Raw genomic sequence first — 18,520 nt, forward strand, 5'->3', positions numbered from 1 at the left:
AAAAGTTCATCATGATTCAACATCAAAACATTCAACATCATGATTTTAAGTACAAGAGGACAGAACTTTATTTTTTTGGTGAACTGTTCCTTTAATTGTGCATGCCAGATTATGTCTCCTCTTCATTTCTCCGTCTGTTTCACCATTTGTCTCAGTGCTCCTTCAATCAGAGCAGAAATAGCTGCTGGTGAATTTTAAATCTCTCTCCTGCTGCTGGATGTAATCGTCCTTCAGACAAGGGTTTCTCCTTGTTCTTTACTTTCTGCAAAGTTTAAAGAAGTTATTAAAAGCCTGTAGCATTTTACGCATTAGGATGTTATCTCTGGTTGTTAATTAGGGGCCAAGCACCGAAGGTGCGGAGGCACCTATTGAAATCGTTAGTGTTCCTATTATTATTATTCTGCTTCTTCTTCTTCTTCTTCTTCTTCTTCTTCTTCTTCTTCTTCCGCCATAGGAGTCTCTGGCAGCCCATAGAACCGTATGGTAAAAAGTTGTGAAATTTGGCACACTCATAGAGGCCAGTCTGAGCTGTCACTATAGCAAATTTGGTGCCTCTAACTCAATCCCTCTAGCGCCACCACCTGTCCAAAGTTTCACTCATATTTATGCTTATAACTTTTGACCCCTAAGGGCTAGAAACAAAATTCTTTTTTCATCGGATTCCTTGGCTCAAGCCGATTCGATTTCACCCTATGATGTCATTTTCCGGTATGCAAATTTTCCCGTAATTTTGAATTTTCTGAAAAACCTACTTTTTCGAACTCCTCCTAGGCCGTTGCTCCGATTTTCACGAAAATTGAAACAGATCATCTTCAGAGCATGTTGACAAAAAGTTATGGAATTCAAGTTGATTCGTCCAATCGTTTTCAATAAACGCACAAACAAATTTTACGTGGAGGTTGCAAAAACACACTAAAGGCTATATCTCCGCAATGCTTTATCGTATTCAAACCAACCTTGGTACATGTCATCACAAGCATGACTTGAAGCAACATGCAGCGTTTCGGCGCAGCGCCACCTACCTGTCCGGAGATACGAAAAATGCCTATTTTGGCTTATAACTTCTGAACCGTTTATCCAAAAATCATAAAATTGGTCTCATTAGATTCAGGGCGTCATGCCGAGTCGACTGATATCCAATTTTACCATGTCGGCCATTTTGGATGTCGGCCATTTTGAATTATGTGCAAAAATGCTGTATTTTATGAACGCATGAACAGATTGTTATGAAACTTGGTATGGGTCATCACCACGATGCCCTGAAGTAGCCTGAGAAGTTTCGAAACAGCGCCACCTAGTGGAGAATTTTTTTTTTCAAACGCTTATAACTTTGGGTGTGGTTGACATATTTTGATGGGAGTGTGTTTTTTGGTCTCCTGAATCCTTGCCGACTCCAACGATACCAGACTTGCCAGGTTTCGGCATATGGTTTGCGCAGAGTTGTAATTTAGTGCTTAAAAAACATTTGCTGATATCTTCGAAACCGCTAGTCCGATCGAGACGAAACCAGCCTCAGAAGTTCGGAAACATAGGTCGATAGCTATACGCTAATGCCCAAATCTCAAAATATTGATAGTAAGGGGTAGTAAAATCCAATCAAAGTCAGGTGTCAGTCATTTTTTACGTGTTTTTTCATATAAATGTCTATAACTCCAAAACAAAATGAAATATTTTCACCAAACTTGACACACATATGTATGGGCTCACTACGAGGACACATAAAAAAATTGGTGGGATTGTGCCTCTTGGTGGCGCTATAATAAAACAAAACATGAAATTCCCATTGACTTCAATGCAGTATTACGGTTTAAAATGCTAATGCTATAATTTAAGAATCCACTAGTGTATCGTTACAAAACTCGGTATGTGTCTTCCGCTCTATGTCCCGAAGATATTCAAAAAGTTTCGGGGCAGCGCCACCTTGTGGTCAAAAGTTGTAATAAAATGTACAAAAATGCTAATAACTTTTGATTAAATTAGCCTATTGTAATGAGACTGGTCATAATACATTCATTGGCTCATGCCGAGAAGATAGATACCAATTTTGCCATATTTTGCAAACATATCTGTGCTCCATCTTGTTATTTGTTAAAAATCTACTTTTTCAAACTCATCCTAGACCGTTTGTCCGATTTTCACCAAAATTGATCCGTATCGTCTTCAGACCATGCTGACAAATACTTATGGATTTCGGATTGATAGACAAAACAGTTTTCATATACCACTGCAACAGAGTTGAGCCATGATGCAAAAATTACTCTTGAGGCTGTATCTCTGCAATGCTTTGACATATTGACACCAAACTTTGCATGTGTCATTGTCATCTCAATCTGACTAAACCACATCAGTTTCGTAACAGTGACACCTATTGGTCGAAAGTGATAAACCATTAAACCATTATTATTGACTGTATTTAAAATTTGACTGCTATTTTGCCTAAAATCAACTTAATAGGTCCTTAATGGCTCATTGTTGCAGTTGGCTTGAGACTTCCAGCCATGCTGGCATGTCTTGTCTTCTTCTTTGCGCTTGGCCCCGATAATGGCTGCTTGCAGCTATATTTATTATTCTGCTTCTTCTTCTTCTTCTTCTTCTTCTTCTTCCGCCATAGGAGTCTCTGGCAGCCCATAGAACCGTATGGTAAAAAGTTGTGAAATTTGGCACACTCATAGAGGCCAGTCTGAGCTGTCACTATAGCAAATTTGGTGCCTCTAACTCAATCCCTCTAGCGCCACCACCTGTCCAAAGTTTCACTCATATTTATGCTTATAACTTTTGACCCCTAAGGGCTAGAAACAAAATTCTTTTTTCATCGGATTCCTTGGCTCAAGCCGATTCGATTTCACCCTATGATGTCATTTTCCGGTATGCAAATTTTCCCGCCATTTTGAATTTTCTGAAAAACCTACTTTTTCGAACTCCTCCTAGGCCGTTGCTCCGATTTTCACGAAAATTGAAACAGATCATCTTCAGAGCATGTTGACAAAAAGTTATGGAATTCAAGTTGATTCGTCCAATCGTTTTCAATAAACGCACAAACAAATTTTACGTGGAGGTTGCAAAAACACACTAAAGGCTATATCTCCGCAACGCTTTATCGTATTCAAACCAACCTTGGTACATGTCATCACAAGCATGACTTGAAGCAACATGCAGCGTTTCGGCGCAGCGCCACCTACCTGTCCGGAGATACGAAAAATGCCTATTTTGGCTTATAACTTCTGAACCGTTTATCCAAAAATCATAAAATTGGTCTCATTAGATTCAGGGCGTCATGCCGAGTCGACTGATATCCAATTTTACCATGTCGGCCATTTTGGATGTCGGCCATTTTGAATTATGTGCAAAAATGCTGTATTTTATGAACGCATGAACAGATTGTTATGAAACTTGGTATGGGTCATCACCACGATGCCCTGAAGTAGCCTGAGAAGTTTCGAAACAGCGCCACCTAGTGGAGAATTTTTTTTTTCAAACGCTTATAACTTTGGGTGTGGTTGACATATTTTGATGGGAGTGTGTTTTTTGGTCTCCTGAATCCTTGCCGACTCCAACGATACCAGACTTGCCAGGTTTCGGCATATGGTTTGCGCAGAGTTGTAATTTAGCGCTTAAAAAACATTTGCTGATATCTTCGAAACCGCTAGTCCGATCGAGACGAAACCAGCCTCAGAAGTTCGGAAACATAGGTCGATAGCTATACGCTAATGCCCAAATCTCAAAATATTGATAGTAAGGGGTAGTAAAATCCAATCAAAGTCAGGTGTCAGTCATTTTTTACGTGTTTTTTCATATAAATGTCTATAACTCCAAAACAAAATGAAATATTTTCACCAAACTTGACACACATATGTATGGGCTCACTACGAGGACACATAAAAAAATTGGTGGGATTGTGCCTCTTGGTGGCGCTATAATAAAACAAAACATGAAATTCCCATTGACTTCAATGCAGTATTACGGTTTAAAATGCTAATGCTATAATTTAAGAATGCACTAGTGTATCATTACAAAACTCGGTATGTGTCTTCCGCTCTATGTCCCGAAGATATTCAAAAAGTTTCGGGGCAGCGCCACCTTGTGGTCAAAAGTTGTAATAAAATGTACAAAAATGCTAATAACTTTTGATTAAATTAGCCTATTGTAATGAGACTGGTCATAATACATTCATTGGCTCATGCCGAGAAGATAGATACCAATTTTGCCATATTTTGCAAACATATCTGTGCTCCATCTTGTTATTTGTTAAAAATCTACTTTTTCAAACTCATCCTAGACCGTTTGTCCGATTTTCACCAAAATTGATCCGTATCGTCTTCAGACCATGCTGACAAATAGTTATGGATTTCGGATTGATAGACAAAACAGTTTTCATATACCACTGCAACAGAGTTGAGCCATGATGCAAAAATTACTCTTGAGGCTGTATCTCTGCAATGCTTTGACATATTGACACCAAACTTTGCATGTGTCATTGTCATCTCAATCTGACTAAACCACATCAGTTTCGTAACAGTGACACCTATTGGTCGAAAGTGATAAACCATTAAACCATTATTATTGACTGTATTTAAAATTTGACTGCTATTTTGCCTAAAATCAACTTAATAGGTCCTTAATGGCTCATTGTTGCAGTTGGCTTGAGACTTCCAGCCATGCTGGCATGTCTTGTCTTCTTCTTTGCGCTTGGCCCCGATAATGGCTGCTTGCAGCTATATTTTTAAATGAAATACCCTTTTGAATCAAGCGTTTCCTCAAAAGAAAACATACTTTTGCTTCATGCTTATCCAAGATAGCCAGTTCTTTCCTCCAATTTCTAGACTTATTGACCCTTTTCTAACCTAGACTTAAAAATGTTGCTCTACCTGAGCCACTGTTCTTATCCGACATGTTTTTCCTCTTTAAGTTTTAAAGGGATAGTTCACCCAGAAAGAATATTATGTCATTTACTCATGCTCATTCTAAACCTGTATGACTGACATTCTTCTGTGAAAGACAAAAGAAGATTGCCAAAGGTATTTTATTGTTGTACTTTCATTAGGTGCACAGAAATAGTTGAAATATTGTTTAAAATATCCTCTTTTGTGATTAATATGATATCATTTCGGGGTACTTCAAGACTATGGAAAAATTAGTTTAAATATTTTTAAACAGCCTTTTATAGAATATAAATATGTTATAATATGTTGACCGAAATGGCAAAATGAATTTTTTAGAAATACCATAGTATATGTGTTATGGAATGTTTCAGCAATGCAGTAAACAGCTACACTTTTCACTTGCATCCAGGACGTCAGGGTTACTTATTGGCTCGTGGCATCAAGCCAAATGGATTCTGAGTCTGCAGTAAAACTTCTGCAAACGAGACCTCAATTGGTCACAGTGGGATGTGAAAAATAAAGGATTCTACCAATGCTAGCTCTGATATGGCCATAGAAACTCTTTGTTACAGCTTTAGATAGATTTCACATTTTTCTGGTGATGTTATGAAAATGAACATACATTTCAGGGAGGTGAAAAACTCTTTTAGAGTTTTTTGTATCATGAATGTAGGTAGGTTGTTTGGTGAGTGTATTGCAGCAGGATTGGCGGGGTTTAATTAATAGCAGCTGGTTGAGGAGGGCCGTCTGCTGCTTGCTCCCGGGGCCAGTCTCACTGCACCGTTGACTACATTACTGCAGACAACAATGAGGAACGGCAGTGCCAATGGCTGCTGCTCTCTTGGCCCCGCGTCTGGCCTTGTCATTTTCTAGTTGTTTCTGTTTTTGTACTTCATTTTCCCCCCTTCCTCTTTTCTTTGATATTTTGTCAGCTTTTGTGTTCCAGTTTTGCTGATGCAAGCCTCCCGCAAGCTGAGCTGACTCATGCTAAGAAACAAGCACACACAAATGCAGACACAAACAAGTGCATACATCGACAACAAACTTTTGTCATTTCAGTGGAGAGATGGACTCATTCAAATCAGAATCATTTTTATGGTCTCTTCACAAACAAAATGCAATAGTATGAACGACTAAGGAACATGTCTTAATTTTCACCATTTCTCGCATTAACTCTAAAGTGTTAATATCTTTAAATAGTACTATATATACGCTACCGTTCATTGGTTGTTAATGTTTTTTAAAGACATCCAATGCAAGCGGCATCCTCCTGCAGTATTTCTTGAAGTACACACAGAAGTGACTTAACACAGAAGTGACTTAAACTGCAATATATCGACTGGCCATTAGAGACAGGCTCCAAAAAGGAGTCAAATCTGTATCTCCCCCATGTTAAAATGCCCAACTTTACAGCTGAATTTTTTTTACAGCCAGCCAGGTACAAAAAGTGTTTTTGGTCTATATGGTAAAATTTGGCTTTAATGGCAACTGTGAGGCAGGTAATGTTTTTTATATAACTCATCCGTTTAAATTCAATTAAAGTTCTTAAAGTTCTGCATAATTAAGGGAGAGGCAACTTGAGGTTGGATTGCCGTTTGTCTGCTGTCTGTTAACCATCACCTCAGCTCCGTCCATGTCCTGCCTCTTTGCCCATTTTTGGTTATCCGGCAGTGCCGCGCTGCCAAGATGGCCAGCCCCGCCCACTTTGTGCTTCAAAAAAGTGCTTCAAAAACCTGTGGGTGACGTCACGGACACTATAGCCATAATTGTATACAATCTATGACCCTATGCTGCAGTATTTGTACGAAAATGCAGTAAAAACTGTAATATTATGAAATGTTCTTACAATTTAAAATATTTTTTTCCTGTGATGGGAACGCTGGATTTTCAGCAACTATTACCCTGGTCTTCAGTGTCACAAGAAATCATTCTAATAAGCTGATTTCTTACTATTATCACTGGTAAATATTATTACTGCTTAATATTTTTGTCAACTGTAACTGTGACTTTTTCAGGATTCTTTGATGAATACAAATGTCTTTTTTATTTAAAATTGTTTTGTAACATTATATCTTTACACTTTAGGTCAGTTTATTGCATCTTTAGAATCAAATATTCTGTTCAGGGGCACTGTGTAATAGATATTATAATTTATACAAAATTATATATTTTCTGACCGCCCACGGCAACAAAATGCAACTACAGTGTTTCCTTCAGTAATTTTCTATATTTACTGTCTGCACTGACGAGTAAAATGTAGGTGTTTTGCAAGATTAAACAAATAAAATGTTTAATCTACAAATATGTAATGCCAATTTGCTCATCTTTTTATTTATAGGTGTAAAAACCCTATGTGGTTATACACAGACCATGACATGTCTAGAGGAGATAAGAAGGTGTCCTCAATCCTCAGTAGTGTTATTAATGGCCGTAAGTGTGTTTGTGTCTATGTGTGAGTGTTTCAAGTCAATAAATACCTCTCCCTATCGCCACAAAGCAGACTTGACATCCATGCTGGGCTTTACCAGTCAGAACACAAACTCTGCATGCATTTGTGTGTGTTTATTTGCAGACATTTAGCTTTAATTTTACCCTATTTCCTGTTCTTATCTTTCCTTGGCCTGCATGTGTTGTTATTGCAGTCTCATTTGATGCGTATTGGTGCTGAGACTTGCAACACACAGTACCTGAATACTAATCCAACCTGCTCTGCTGTTCAGCTCTGTCTCTATGCATTAAACCAGGCGTAGATTACTTCTAAAGTATACATGAATGAGGGTCAAGGCTTCTGCATTTATTTTGCAGGGCAGCTTGGCTGATAGAAATGAATGTAAACTAAATGACCTCTAGGTTGTTTTGCTTGGTTGAAATTACCAACAAGACCATTTCCTACGCATGGTTTTTAATGCATGAAAGAGAAAGCATTGGAGAGTGCATTGAGGGCACTGATTGTAAGGTGTAATGTTCACAAAGCAAATATTAAAATTTGTATATGTTGCTTACGACAAAACACATTGCACTGTTTGTACCAATGAATCGACCCCAAAAAAGTATATATTCTCTTCCATTATCCAGAAGGTCTGTTTCTGTCAGGTATTTCTTTACATGCATGTGGATATTGCTACATTAATCAGAATTGAAGAATTTTGCGCTGTTGCAGTGAAATGAATTATAATTCATTGAGTTGATTTAAATAGCATTTTAGTCATTTAGAATATTAATGTAATTAATTACCAGAGGACATATCTTATACTTCCTGTAGAGGAACAGGAATATATAAATTCCTGTTCAAAAGAAGCAGTTAATGTAAACCAGAATATGGGAGAATTAAGTGCATGGTTAAGTATGATTCCTTCATGCCCCAAAAAATTGGGAAAAATGACAAAAAACCCCTTTTTAAAAAATACAATTGATATTTGGTATAGGGCTCATCAATATATGGGAGGTATTCCTCCCATCTCTCCTTTTTCGCCTATTTGGGGCAACACAGGTTTTAAGGCAGGAAGAGCTGATGGGGGTTTCAAAAGCTGGGCAGATAAAGGTGTACAGAAGCTGGCAGACCTTTATAAGGATGGCAACCTTCTTACATTTGAGCAGTTAAGCCAAACATATAACATTCCAAAGAAACATTTCTATAAACACTTACAAATTAAACATTTCATTATGTCAAAATATAAACAGATTGAGTCTGAACCAACACTTTCAAACCTAGAGAATATTATATTGCAAAATCTTGAAATGAGAGGCCATATTTCTTTATTCTATGCAGTCTTACTAACACATGATGAGGAATCCACCGTTGATAAGCTGGATGCATGGAGATCTGACATTCAAGAGGAGATAAAGGTGGCAGACTGGGAAGCTGCATGTTTAAAAGCCCAAAAACAGTCAATTAGTACTAGGATGAAACTCCTCCAATATAAATGGCTGATGAGAGTCTACATAACTCCAGTCAAACTGAATCGTTGGTCACCTAATATCCCAGATAGCTGTAGTAAATGTTTAGATGGGAAGGGTACTCTTTTTCACTGTGTATGGGATTGTCCAAATACACAGTATTTGGGCACCAATGTATCATCTGTTTGTTTTGTTAAAAATTCAATAAATATAATGTTAAAAAAAAAAAAAAAAAAAAAAAGTATGATTCCTTGATTATGTGACTGGCTTATTTAATCAGTGCTAATTTGCAAAGATCTCATTCAGTGTTACTCGCTATGGCCGGTTTATTAATCTGTACAACATATTAACCCATAAGTATTTTACATTAAATATTTTTATACATTCTGATTATAGCAATGTGGTTATTCATTTAGTATTAATTCATAATGGCATGCACTGATCAGGCATAATATTATGATGTAATATTTTGTTGGTCCAACTTTTGCTGCCAAAACAGCCCTGACCCGTCGAGACACAGACTCCGCTAGACCCTTTGAAGGTTTGCTGCGGTATCTGGCACAAGCAGTAGATCCTTTTAAATCCTGTAAGTTGCGAGATGGGGCCTCCATGGACCTGGCTTTTTTTGTTCAGCGCATCACATAGATGCTTCATGGGATTGAGATCTGTGCAATATAGGGACCAAGTCAACACCTCAAACTCATTGTTGTGCCCTTCAAACCATTCCTGAACCATTTTTGCTTTGTGGCAGGGTACATTATCCTGCTGAAATAGATCACAGCCACCAGGGAATACAATTGCCATGAAAGGGTGTACATGTGCTGCAACAATGCTTAGGTGGTGGTATGTGTCAAAGCAACATCCACATGGATGGCAGGACCCAATGTTTCCCAGCAGAACATTGCCCAAAGCATCATACTGCCTCCGCCGGCTTCCCATAGTGCATCCTGGTGCCATGTGTTCCCCAAATAAGTGACGCACACGCAACCAGCCATCCATATGATGTAAAAGAAAACAATTCATCAGACAAGAAAGAATGATAAAACTTGATTCATCAGACCAGACAGACTCTTTGAAAATGTGAATAACTAACTTTAAATAACTAAATAAAAATGATCATTTAAAATGCATGTTAATGTGCTGTCCTGAATATTTTGCATACAATTTTTTTAATAATAAAAACATGTTTACAACTCTGCTGGCACTTTCAACAGTGGACAGTGGTCAGCATGGGCACCCTGAGTGCTCTGCGGTTATGCAGCCCCATATGCAAAAAACGGTGATGCACTGTGTATTCTGGTACTTTTGAACCAGCGTCTTCAACTTCTTGAACTACAGCCTTCGCTCCCCACGTGCATCAATGAGCCTTGGCCGCCCATGACCCTGTCGCCATTTCACCACTGTTCCTTCCTTAGACCACTTTTGATAGATCCTGACCACAGCAGACCCAGAACACCTGACAAGAGCTGCAGTTTTGGGGATGCTCTGACCCAGTCATCTAAAGCCATCACAAATAGGCCCTTTCCAAACTTGTTCAAATCCTTACTCTTGCCCATTTTTCCTGCTTCTAACACATCAACTTTGAGGACAACATGTTCATTTGCTGCCCAATATGTCTCACCCATTTTAGATTTTATATGATTGAATATTTAGCCATCACCTTAATATTTGGGATTTTAAACAAAGCAGGCCGTAATGAGTATTGTACGAAAGTAATTGATTTTTTGGGCTAAGATGTAGTTCTGGTGTATATGTGGCAGCATGCAGACTCGATTTGCTGCAGCCTATTGGACAGAAGCCTGAAATCAAACTGCCCTGCAGTACGTTCCTGCTGCATTCCGCTCCTCGCACGGCAGCACCTGCCTTCCACCTCCGGCCTTCATTCACTCACTGCCAAGCCTCTCAGAGAGCATGCCAAGGCCCTTGGGATCATATGTGCTTGGAAAGTCAATCTCTCAGACTTAGACATTAAAGGATTAGTTAATCATTTACTCATTCTCATGCCATTCCAAACTCGTATGACTCTTCAAATCGACACATTTGGAATAATTTTATGGTCTTTTCCATGCAATTACTGGTACTTTCAAGTTTGAAAAAGGATGCAAACGCCCTTTTACATAGGAAAATCTGCTCATTTTAACCCTTCTCAAGTCATACAGTAGCTCAGGCCAACAGACTGAAATGTAAGATCTTATTTATGACTATTTCCCCACCCATTGGACCATTAAAGTTGTGATGATTCAGATTTTTTTCTTCTTCTTCTGTATTATGACGTACATCTGATTGCAAAGAGATATAGGTTATGACTTGTGAGGGGTGGGGTTTAAGATGAAAAAATGATTGGAGAAGTTCAGCATACTAGTCTAGAAATCTAGACGCACCCTAGCGGCAGCAAATCTTATCTGCCGCGAGTATTGTCAAGCAACTCTCAATACAGTTCTGAGCTGTAAAAACCAAACTCTGATCAGGCCAATCACATCGTTTATAGAGTCGGTGGGCAGGGTTTAACATAATGACGGCAGAGTTGCGCTTGCGTGTTACTAGTAAACACAGAAACTGGCGAACGGCGGTCTTTCGAATTGGCTTTGGCCGTGACTCTGGAAGATTTGGAGTTAAGCTTTTCTCTGAGAAAAGAGCAAAGAACGGCACTGAAGTCATTCTTAAAAAGGGAAGATGTGTTCGAAGTTTTGCCGACCTGATACGGTGAATGTTTAATCTGTCAACTAGCTCTAGCTTCACCTTCGTTGCTCTGGTTGGTTGTAGCGCTATCCAATTGCGCGCAGAAGGAGTTTGAAAGACACTCGTTAATCCCGCCCCTCGGATTGAGCCCTGTCTATGGTGAGTTTCCAGACCTAAACATCTTGATGTGGGTCTGGCTTGTCAGGCTACCAGTATACATCACCGGAGTGAAAATCTGTCAATTTAGAGACATTTTGTGTTTAAATTAATCAAAGATTTAAATTAAACATTTTGAGGTGTATATATATATATATATACTCTGCTGTATATATATATATATATATATATATATATATATATATATATATATATATATATATATATATATATATATATACTCTGCTGTATATATATATATATATATTTATATATATATATATATATATATATATATATATATATATATATATATATTTATATATATATATATATATATATATATATATATATATATATATATATATATATATATATATATATATATATTTATATATATATATATATATATATATATATATATATAAACATATATATGTATGTATATATATGTATGTATGTATATATATGTATGTATGTATATATATATATATATATATATATATATATATATATATATATATATATATATATATATATATATATATATATATATATATATATATATATATATATAAACCCAACTCTTTATAAATATTTAGTGGTTTTGACAGAAGAAAGAGTCATATGGGTTTGGAATGACTTGAAGGTGAGTAAATCATGATATAATTGACAATTCCTTTAAAGCTGAGTGTAAATGAAAGGTTCAGATCTTTTGGTTTTGGTTCCCTGAATATGGCTAATAATGTAAGATTAATGAGGTCAGAATCATCTGCAATGAGCTTTTGAGCTAATCCTTGTTCTACCATTCACTGCTTTGAGGAAATGCTCTGCTCGCTCTCTCTTCTCCAGCCCTCTCATGGGGCTACAGCTGGGAGCAATCATACATTGGTGGCCTCATTTTGCATGTTTGTGGATTGGGGGGTATTATTGGGGGGGGGGGGGGGGGGGGGGGGGGGGGGGGGTTGGTAGGCTGGCAAAAAATGTGCAATGTATTGAAGCTTACTTAAAAGGCGGAAATACATCTGAATTGGGGAGCGCATGCCCCCGTTTCTCTTTCCACTACGGTTCCTGATTTGGCACTTGATTCTTTCCCCTGCTTTTCCATCAGGAGATAAGCTTGAGCAGGCCACCCCAGACTGGATTAAAAGCTCTTTGATAAAGCTGTATCAAGCTTGGCTCATATGAAAAAAAAAACCCTTTCTTGAATGAATATTGTGGCAGGCGGTGAGTGTGATTTTGTTATGTTATATGGTATATGGTAAGCTACAGTATAATGAAGCTAAGTGTGAAGTGATTTTGAACCCCTCTCATACTCATGTGGGTCTTTTTAAATACAATACGGATACCCACTTATCACTTCTTAGAATAGGATTAGAGATCTTTTGATCTCTTGCATAGCCTCAAAGGTTAGAAAAGGCACAATAATTCACACTCGGAATATATCACCATTTTATCTATGTACATATTACATATGTGTATACTTTGATGCTTCTGCACAATTTAATTGGTTGTACTACACACATAAGCTTGCACTTCATATACATGAATTAAACATGCGTATCCCTTACAAAAGGGTACCATGATACAGTGATGGTACCGCCACAGAAACCATATACATAAGGCCCTTATATACTTATGGAGAAGGTCTTTTTCATTTTTCGCTTGGGGGTAAAATAGGGTTCGAAATGTGTAACCAGCGACGTACAATTAGCAAATATCCAACATCAACCACTCTGCTGAATATGTGAATGTGTTGCACGCTTTCCTCTCACAAAAAAATGAAATAAACACAATTAAATGGCAAGCATTTTAATAATGCATAAGAAAAGTACCTGATTATAGCAACGTAATAAAGCACTCTATAAAGTCACATCACGTTTATTTATTTAGCACTTTATTCAATAGATTGGTTAAAATCAAGCAGATTTACCGTATTAAACATGAAAAAAAGTCTTCATCTTCATAGTTTCATCAGAAGTACAAACTCATTTTCTACTATAAAGCAGCTCTCAGACCTCGACAGCAGAGTTTCTGCAAACACCTATTATGTAATCTCCACAGACCAATATTACAAAGGTGTTTACCAGCCATGGCAAACTTTTCTGGAAAGTTTGCATTTCAAAATCCCCAAATAAACCTCAAACAAACTTTGTTTTGCATGATTGAAATGATGTAACATCAGTTTGTTCTTTGAATTCGCTTAAAGTATATCGGCGCCTTCACTCATTCACACGCAGTTATTTCTCTCTCTTTTTTCTTTCTGACTCACCAGGCTGCAGAAATTTGAAATACTTAGAGTCTGAGAGGGTTTGAGAGTTGTTTACAAGGAGCCAATGTGTGGAGATTAAAAACAACACGATGCTCAGTTCTTACTGGAAACCTCTGAGGATCGGTCTGTTTTGTGGATCAATGGTACTTGATTGAAGTTGCTTATCATGTGTGTTTATATTTATGTGTGAGTTACTACAATATACTCGGTAGAATTACTGTCTAGAGTGATGTGAAATAATGAAACCCTTATCTTTTAGTTTTCAAAGGCTTTTCATCAAAAACATGGTCATCATTTACTCTCTTTCATCTCGTTCCAAACCCATATGAATGTGTCTCTTTTGTAGAACACATGATGGTCAGTAATATTGTTAGAATTTTGGAAAACACTTTTATTTGCTACATTTCTGGATGTAGTACTGCAGTGCACATGTACAAAATAGTTAAACAAATCTATGTAACTCAACAAAAATCGGGAAAACGGCACATACGAGTTCAGAATTAAACCAATAACTAAAATCATCACTCAAGTCAGATGTAATTAAGAAAATGCTCAAATGCTTACTGAAAAAACTGGTGTTTTGAAGCAAACTGTTACTTTGCAGTTGTTATTGAACATCACAGGAAAGGGTTTACAGCCAAGATATGATAAGAACTTTATTTTAATAGTGTTATTGTGCTAGAGGCTTTTTTTGTGGACTAAACTGACCCACAAAAAGGATATCACCAAATTCCAGAAGCCCTTCTCTCCTGTCACAAACAATCACGGCGCAACGTGGTGTGTAGCTTGCCCAGGGCGGCTGTCATGTGGTAAAACAGCTGACTATATATTTTTATAAGCTGAAAAAAGGCTCCCAAGCTCCATCGGTAGATAGACATTTTATTTAAGGTTACATAAAAAAATTCATATGGCATGAGAATCTGATAATTCTGATTCCTTTTAACAATTCTGGTCCTTGACGATTCTCTTCTGAGGATATGATCAACATAATGACTTGCAGTTAATTCAATAAAACAGTTCAGTGGCTCGAGAACCACTGTGAGATTCAGTGAGTTAGTCTTTAGACTTATTCAGACTGATAACTAATGAGCAGACTGATTCATGAGTCTTTTTGACCCGTTCATTTGAACAGAAACAGCTCAGTAGCCTCATGAAAATAATTAGCTTTGGTATTTACTTTTGTTTAAATGGAACAAGCAGATTTTGAACCAATCTTTGATCTCCAACCCTAGTTGGATGTTTCTGCCCATATATATGGTTTTTAGCTGCCTAAAAAGTATATGATAGCCTCAGCATTGCACTCTTGTTTCAAAGGCTTTGAAATTAGATTAAGAGTTCTATATGATCTTTGGGCCTTTGTATGGATAATAGACCATGAACACTGAGAAAAGTAATTGGAGAAATGTGATTTATGAATCATATGATCCTTTTTTTAGGACTTGATTGTAGAGTCGGAGCTACGCTTTTGATCTATTTTCTGAATATTGTAAAAAAAAAAGTATAAATGAGAATAAGGGCCAGAGAATGTCTTTCTGCTTTTTTGGATGAAGATGATTTCTAATCTACTGTACAGATCTACCCTATGGCCTAGTGCTACAATTGCCTGTTTCAAAAGCAAGGGCAAAAAAAAAAAAAGTCATTCTCTTAGTCATTTTGCACAGCCACACTTTGAGTCGATTTTCAGCTCTCTCTGTGATGGGCACATTCTTATTTCCTTGCTGCGGCCGTGGTCTGTCACATTGCATGAAACAATCCTTCCTCTTCCTCATTTTTTGTAAATTCAGTGCAAATCTTCTGCACATAAAGTTTATCTTTAAGAGGAAGCTATGCATGAACAGATAGCACTGCTTATTGAGTGTGTCTGACAGTGTGTACTGGAATGCATTTGTGTTTTGCAAGTGACATGATATGCTCTCTCTTTTTTTAAATGATGGATACACAGCAGTATAGCATGCATATCAGTTATTTCCAAACCTGTAAACTTTACTCTTTGCAATGGTAATACCACTTGTTTGTGCGTGCGATGGAAAAAGCTGAATTTTCAGCAGCCATTACTTAAGTCTTCAGTCTCACATGGCCCTTCAGAAATCAGTCTAATATGCAGATTGAATAAAAGTTTTAATAAGGAAAACAGTTGTTTTCTTTTAAAGATAACCTGAGAAATATTTGATAAAATGTGGTTAAACTCAAATTAACTGCTACAAAATATTACATAATGTCCATATCAACTACATTAGGTTATGCCAAGAAAATCAGATCTGGCAGAAATAGCGCCTTTTAACGTTGTGCATTAGCATCACCATACATCATTTTTAATAGAACAATGTCTGCAATGTTCAAGGAGGTTGTCCAAACAGTTGTTTACACTTTTAGAGGGACTTGAACATACGACTGGAGTGACTTTAACGACTTACGACTTAAGATGTCTTTATATATAAAGCTATGCAGTGTTTGTTTTTGGTAAGCTTTTCATTACCCTAAAGATCTGCATTAATAGGGTGCTGGTTGACATATGCTTCTTTGTTTACTGTTTATCCTTATTTGAGGGCAGATTACAGCACTAATAACGTTCGCCACATGCAGCAGGGAGATATACGTTCCTCATTAGCAACGATTAGCATTTCACTAACTCTCGCAAGAGGCCACACTTTGATGTTCTCCCCCTAGTCCAAATACTCTCTGAAGTAATTGCCTTCGCTCCTCGTGTCGTTTATCCAAAGCCTCATCCTGCTGTCTCTCTACTTTTCAATACTCTCCACTCGGTTACTTTTATTTTTTTTGCACTCTTGTTCTTGAGCTTGTTGATTGGTTAAGGAGATAGGACTAAGGAAAGAAGTGAAGGGTTAGCGCAGAACACAAGCTTATGGTCCCCAAAGCTGATTAATTTCAAGCTAGGATGATTTCTGTCTCAGCGTCATTATTTTTGGCAGTGTTAAGGTATTAAGTGATCAGTGTACTGTCAGGTGTGTGTACTGTATGTGTGGTGTCGGAGGCTGAATGGATAAAGAAAAGCTCCTTTGAATTTACCTAGTAAGAAAACCCTAGTAATGACCAGAACACCCTAACAACTGCGTAGAAGCAACCACCCATATGTTGATGATTTCTTTATGTGCATGTTAATGTTAAAATCAAGATAATCACATTATCTCCAACAGTGGAAAATAGCAGTGAGGTTGACTGTCAGCAAAAATCGTGTTTTGGCAGCCAAAGTCACTAATAGTAATTTAATATGACTGCATTTGTTAGTTTTTCAGGAAATGATGGCTGTAAACAGAAGTTATGTGCTCCGCATAGGAGAATATTGGAAAGGAATTGTGGATTTTTTCTGACAATTATGGGAGAATGAGACTTTATATGGAGAACAAGTCAAATGTTTCAGCTGGAAGAAAAGAAATACAAAAAAGCAAGCAAGCCAGCTTTATAACATTATTTAACATTATTATCCCCTTCTCTGCCCTTCTAGGAAAGAACAACACCTTCTCTCTTCAGTAAACTGCTGGTATTTGGTTTTGAACCAGACTCGAAGAGAAAGTCGAGATCATGCCACACTTAACGACATTTACATCAACAATGTCATCGTTCGCCTGGCTCAGATCAGCGACGACGTCATCCGGCTCTTCAAAAAGGTCGGTATCTTTGACACTCTGACACCTTTTTAGTACCGCTTAGTAGTCTAATCAAATATTAAGTCATATGCATAGCATTGTGGGATACAGTATTGCATCTATATTGCTATGTTGATTGGTTTTAAAGGGTTAGTTCACCCAAAAATGAAAATTCAGTCATTAATTACTTACCCTAATGTTGTCCGACACCCGTAAGACCTACGATCATCTTTGGAACACAAATGAAGATATTTTTGTTGAAATCCGATGGCTCAGAAAAGCCTTCATTGACACCAATGTCATTTCCTCTCTCTCTCTTTCTATAAAGGCACTAAAGACGTCGTTACAAAGCCCATCTCACAGCAACAGTGGCTCTACAATAATTTTATGAAGCGACGAGAATAGATTTTGTGCGCAAAAAACTAAATAATGACTTATATAGTTATATAGTTATGGGCCGGTTTCAAAACAATGTTTCGAACGGTTATGAATCAGTGTATCGATTTATGATTCAGATTGCGTGTCAAACTGCTCAAATCACTTGACATTGGCGATCCGAATCATGAGTCGATAAACTGATTCACAACGTTCAAAACTTTGTTTTGAAATCGGCTCATAACTATAAGTCGTTATTTAGGTTTTTTTGCACACAAAAACTATTCTAGTAGCTTCATAAAATTATTGTAGAACTACTGTAGTGAGATTGACTTTGTAACGACGTCTTTAGCGTTTGATTAAAATGAAACCTGGGGAGATTGCTCGGTTAGTGCGATTCATTTGAACATATGTGAGTGCTGCCATCCAAACCCCCGCTGCGCACCAAACAAGCGGACCAAAACCGCTAAAAAGATGGGTCACGGTCCGCTTCCAAACGAACTCTGGTGCGATTCGATTGATACATGAACGCAACATGGAACAAAGACATGTAAACAAACCAAAAACAGGACGTGATGTCGAAAGATGTGACGCTACAAGTCAGCTGATATGACGACGCGGAAAGATCGGTCTATTCAAAATGAGTAACGTTAACG

General features: G+C 37.5%; 1 protein-coding gene across 2 annotated transcripts in view; it reads left to right on the forward strand.

The window, feature by feature from the left end:
• The window catches only part of srgap3 (SLIT-ROBO Rho GTPase activating protein 3), a 122,253-nt gene that overhangs the window by 34,442 nt on the left and 69,291 nt on the right, over window positions 1-18,520 (forward strand). For both annotated transcript variants that reach the window (XM_067460155.1, XM_067460156.1), the window contains exon 3: window positions 17,348-17,510. In XM_067460155.1, the coding sequence (XP_067316256.1) occupies window positions 17,348-17,510 (163 nt within the window). The remainder of the gene's footprint in view (window positions 1-17,347; window positions 17,511-18,520) is intronic.

This window comes from Pseudorasbora parva, chromosome 12 (genome assembly GCF_024679245.1).
Source record: "Pseudorasbora parva isolate DD20220531a chromosome 12, ASM2467924v1, whole genome shotgun sequence".
NCBI lineage: Eukaryota > Metazoa > Chordata > Actinopteri > Cypriniformes > Gobionidae > Pseudorasbora > Pseudorasbora parva.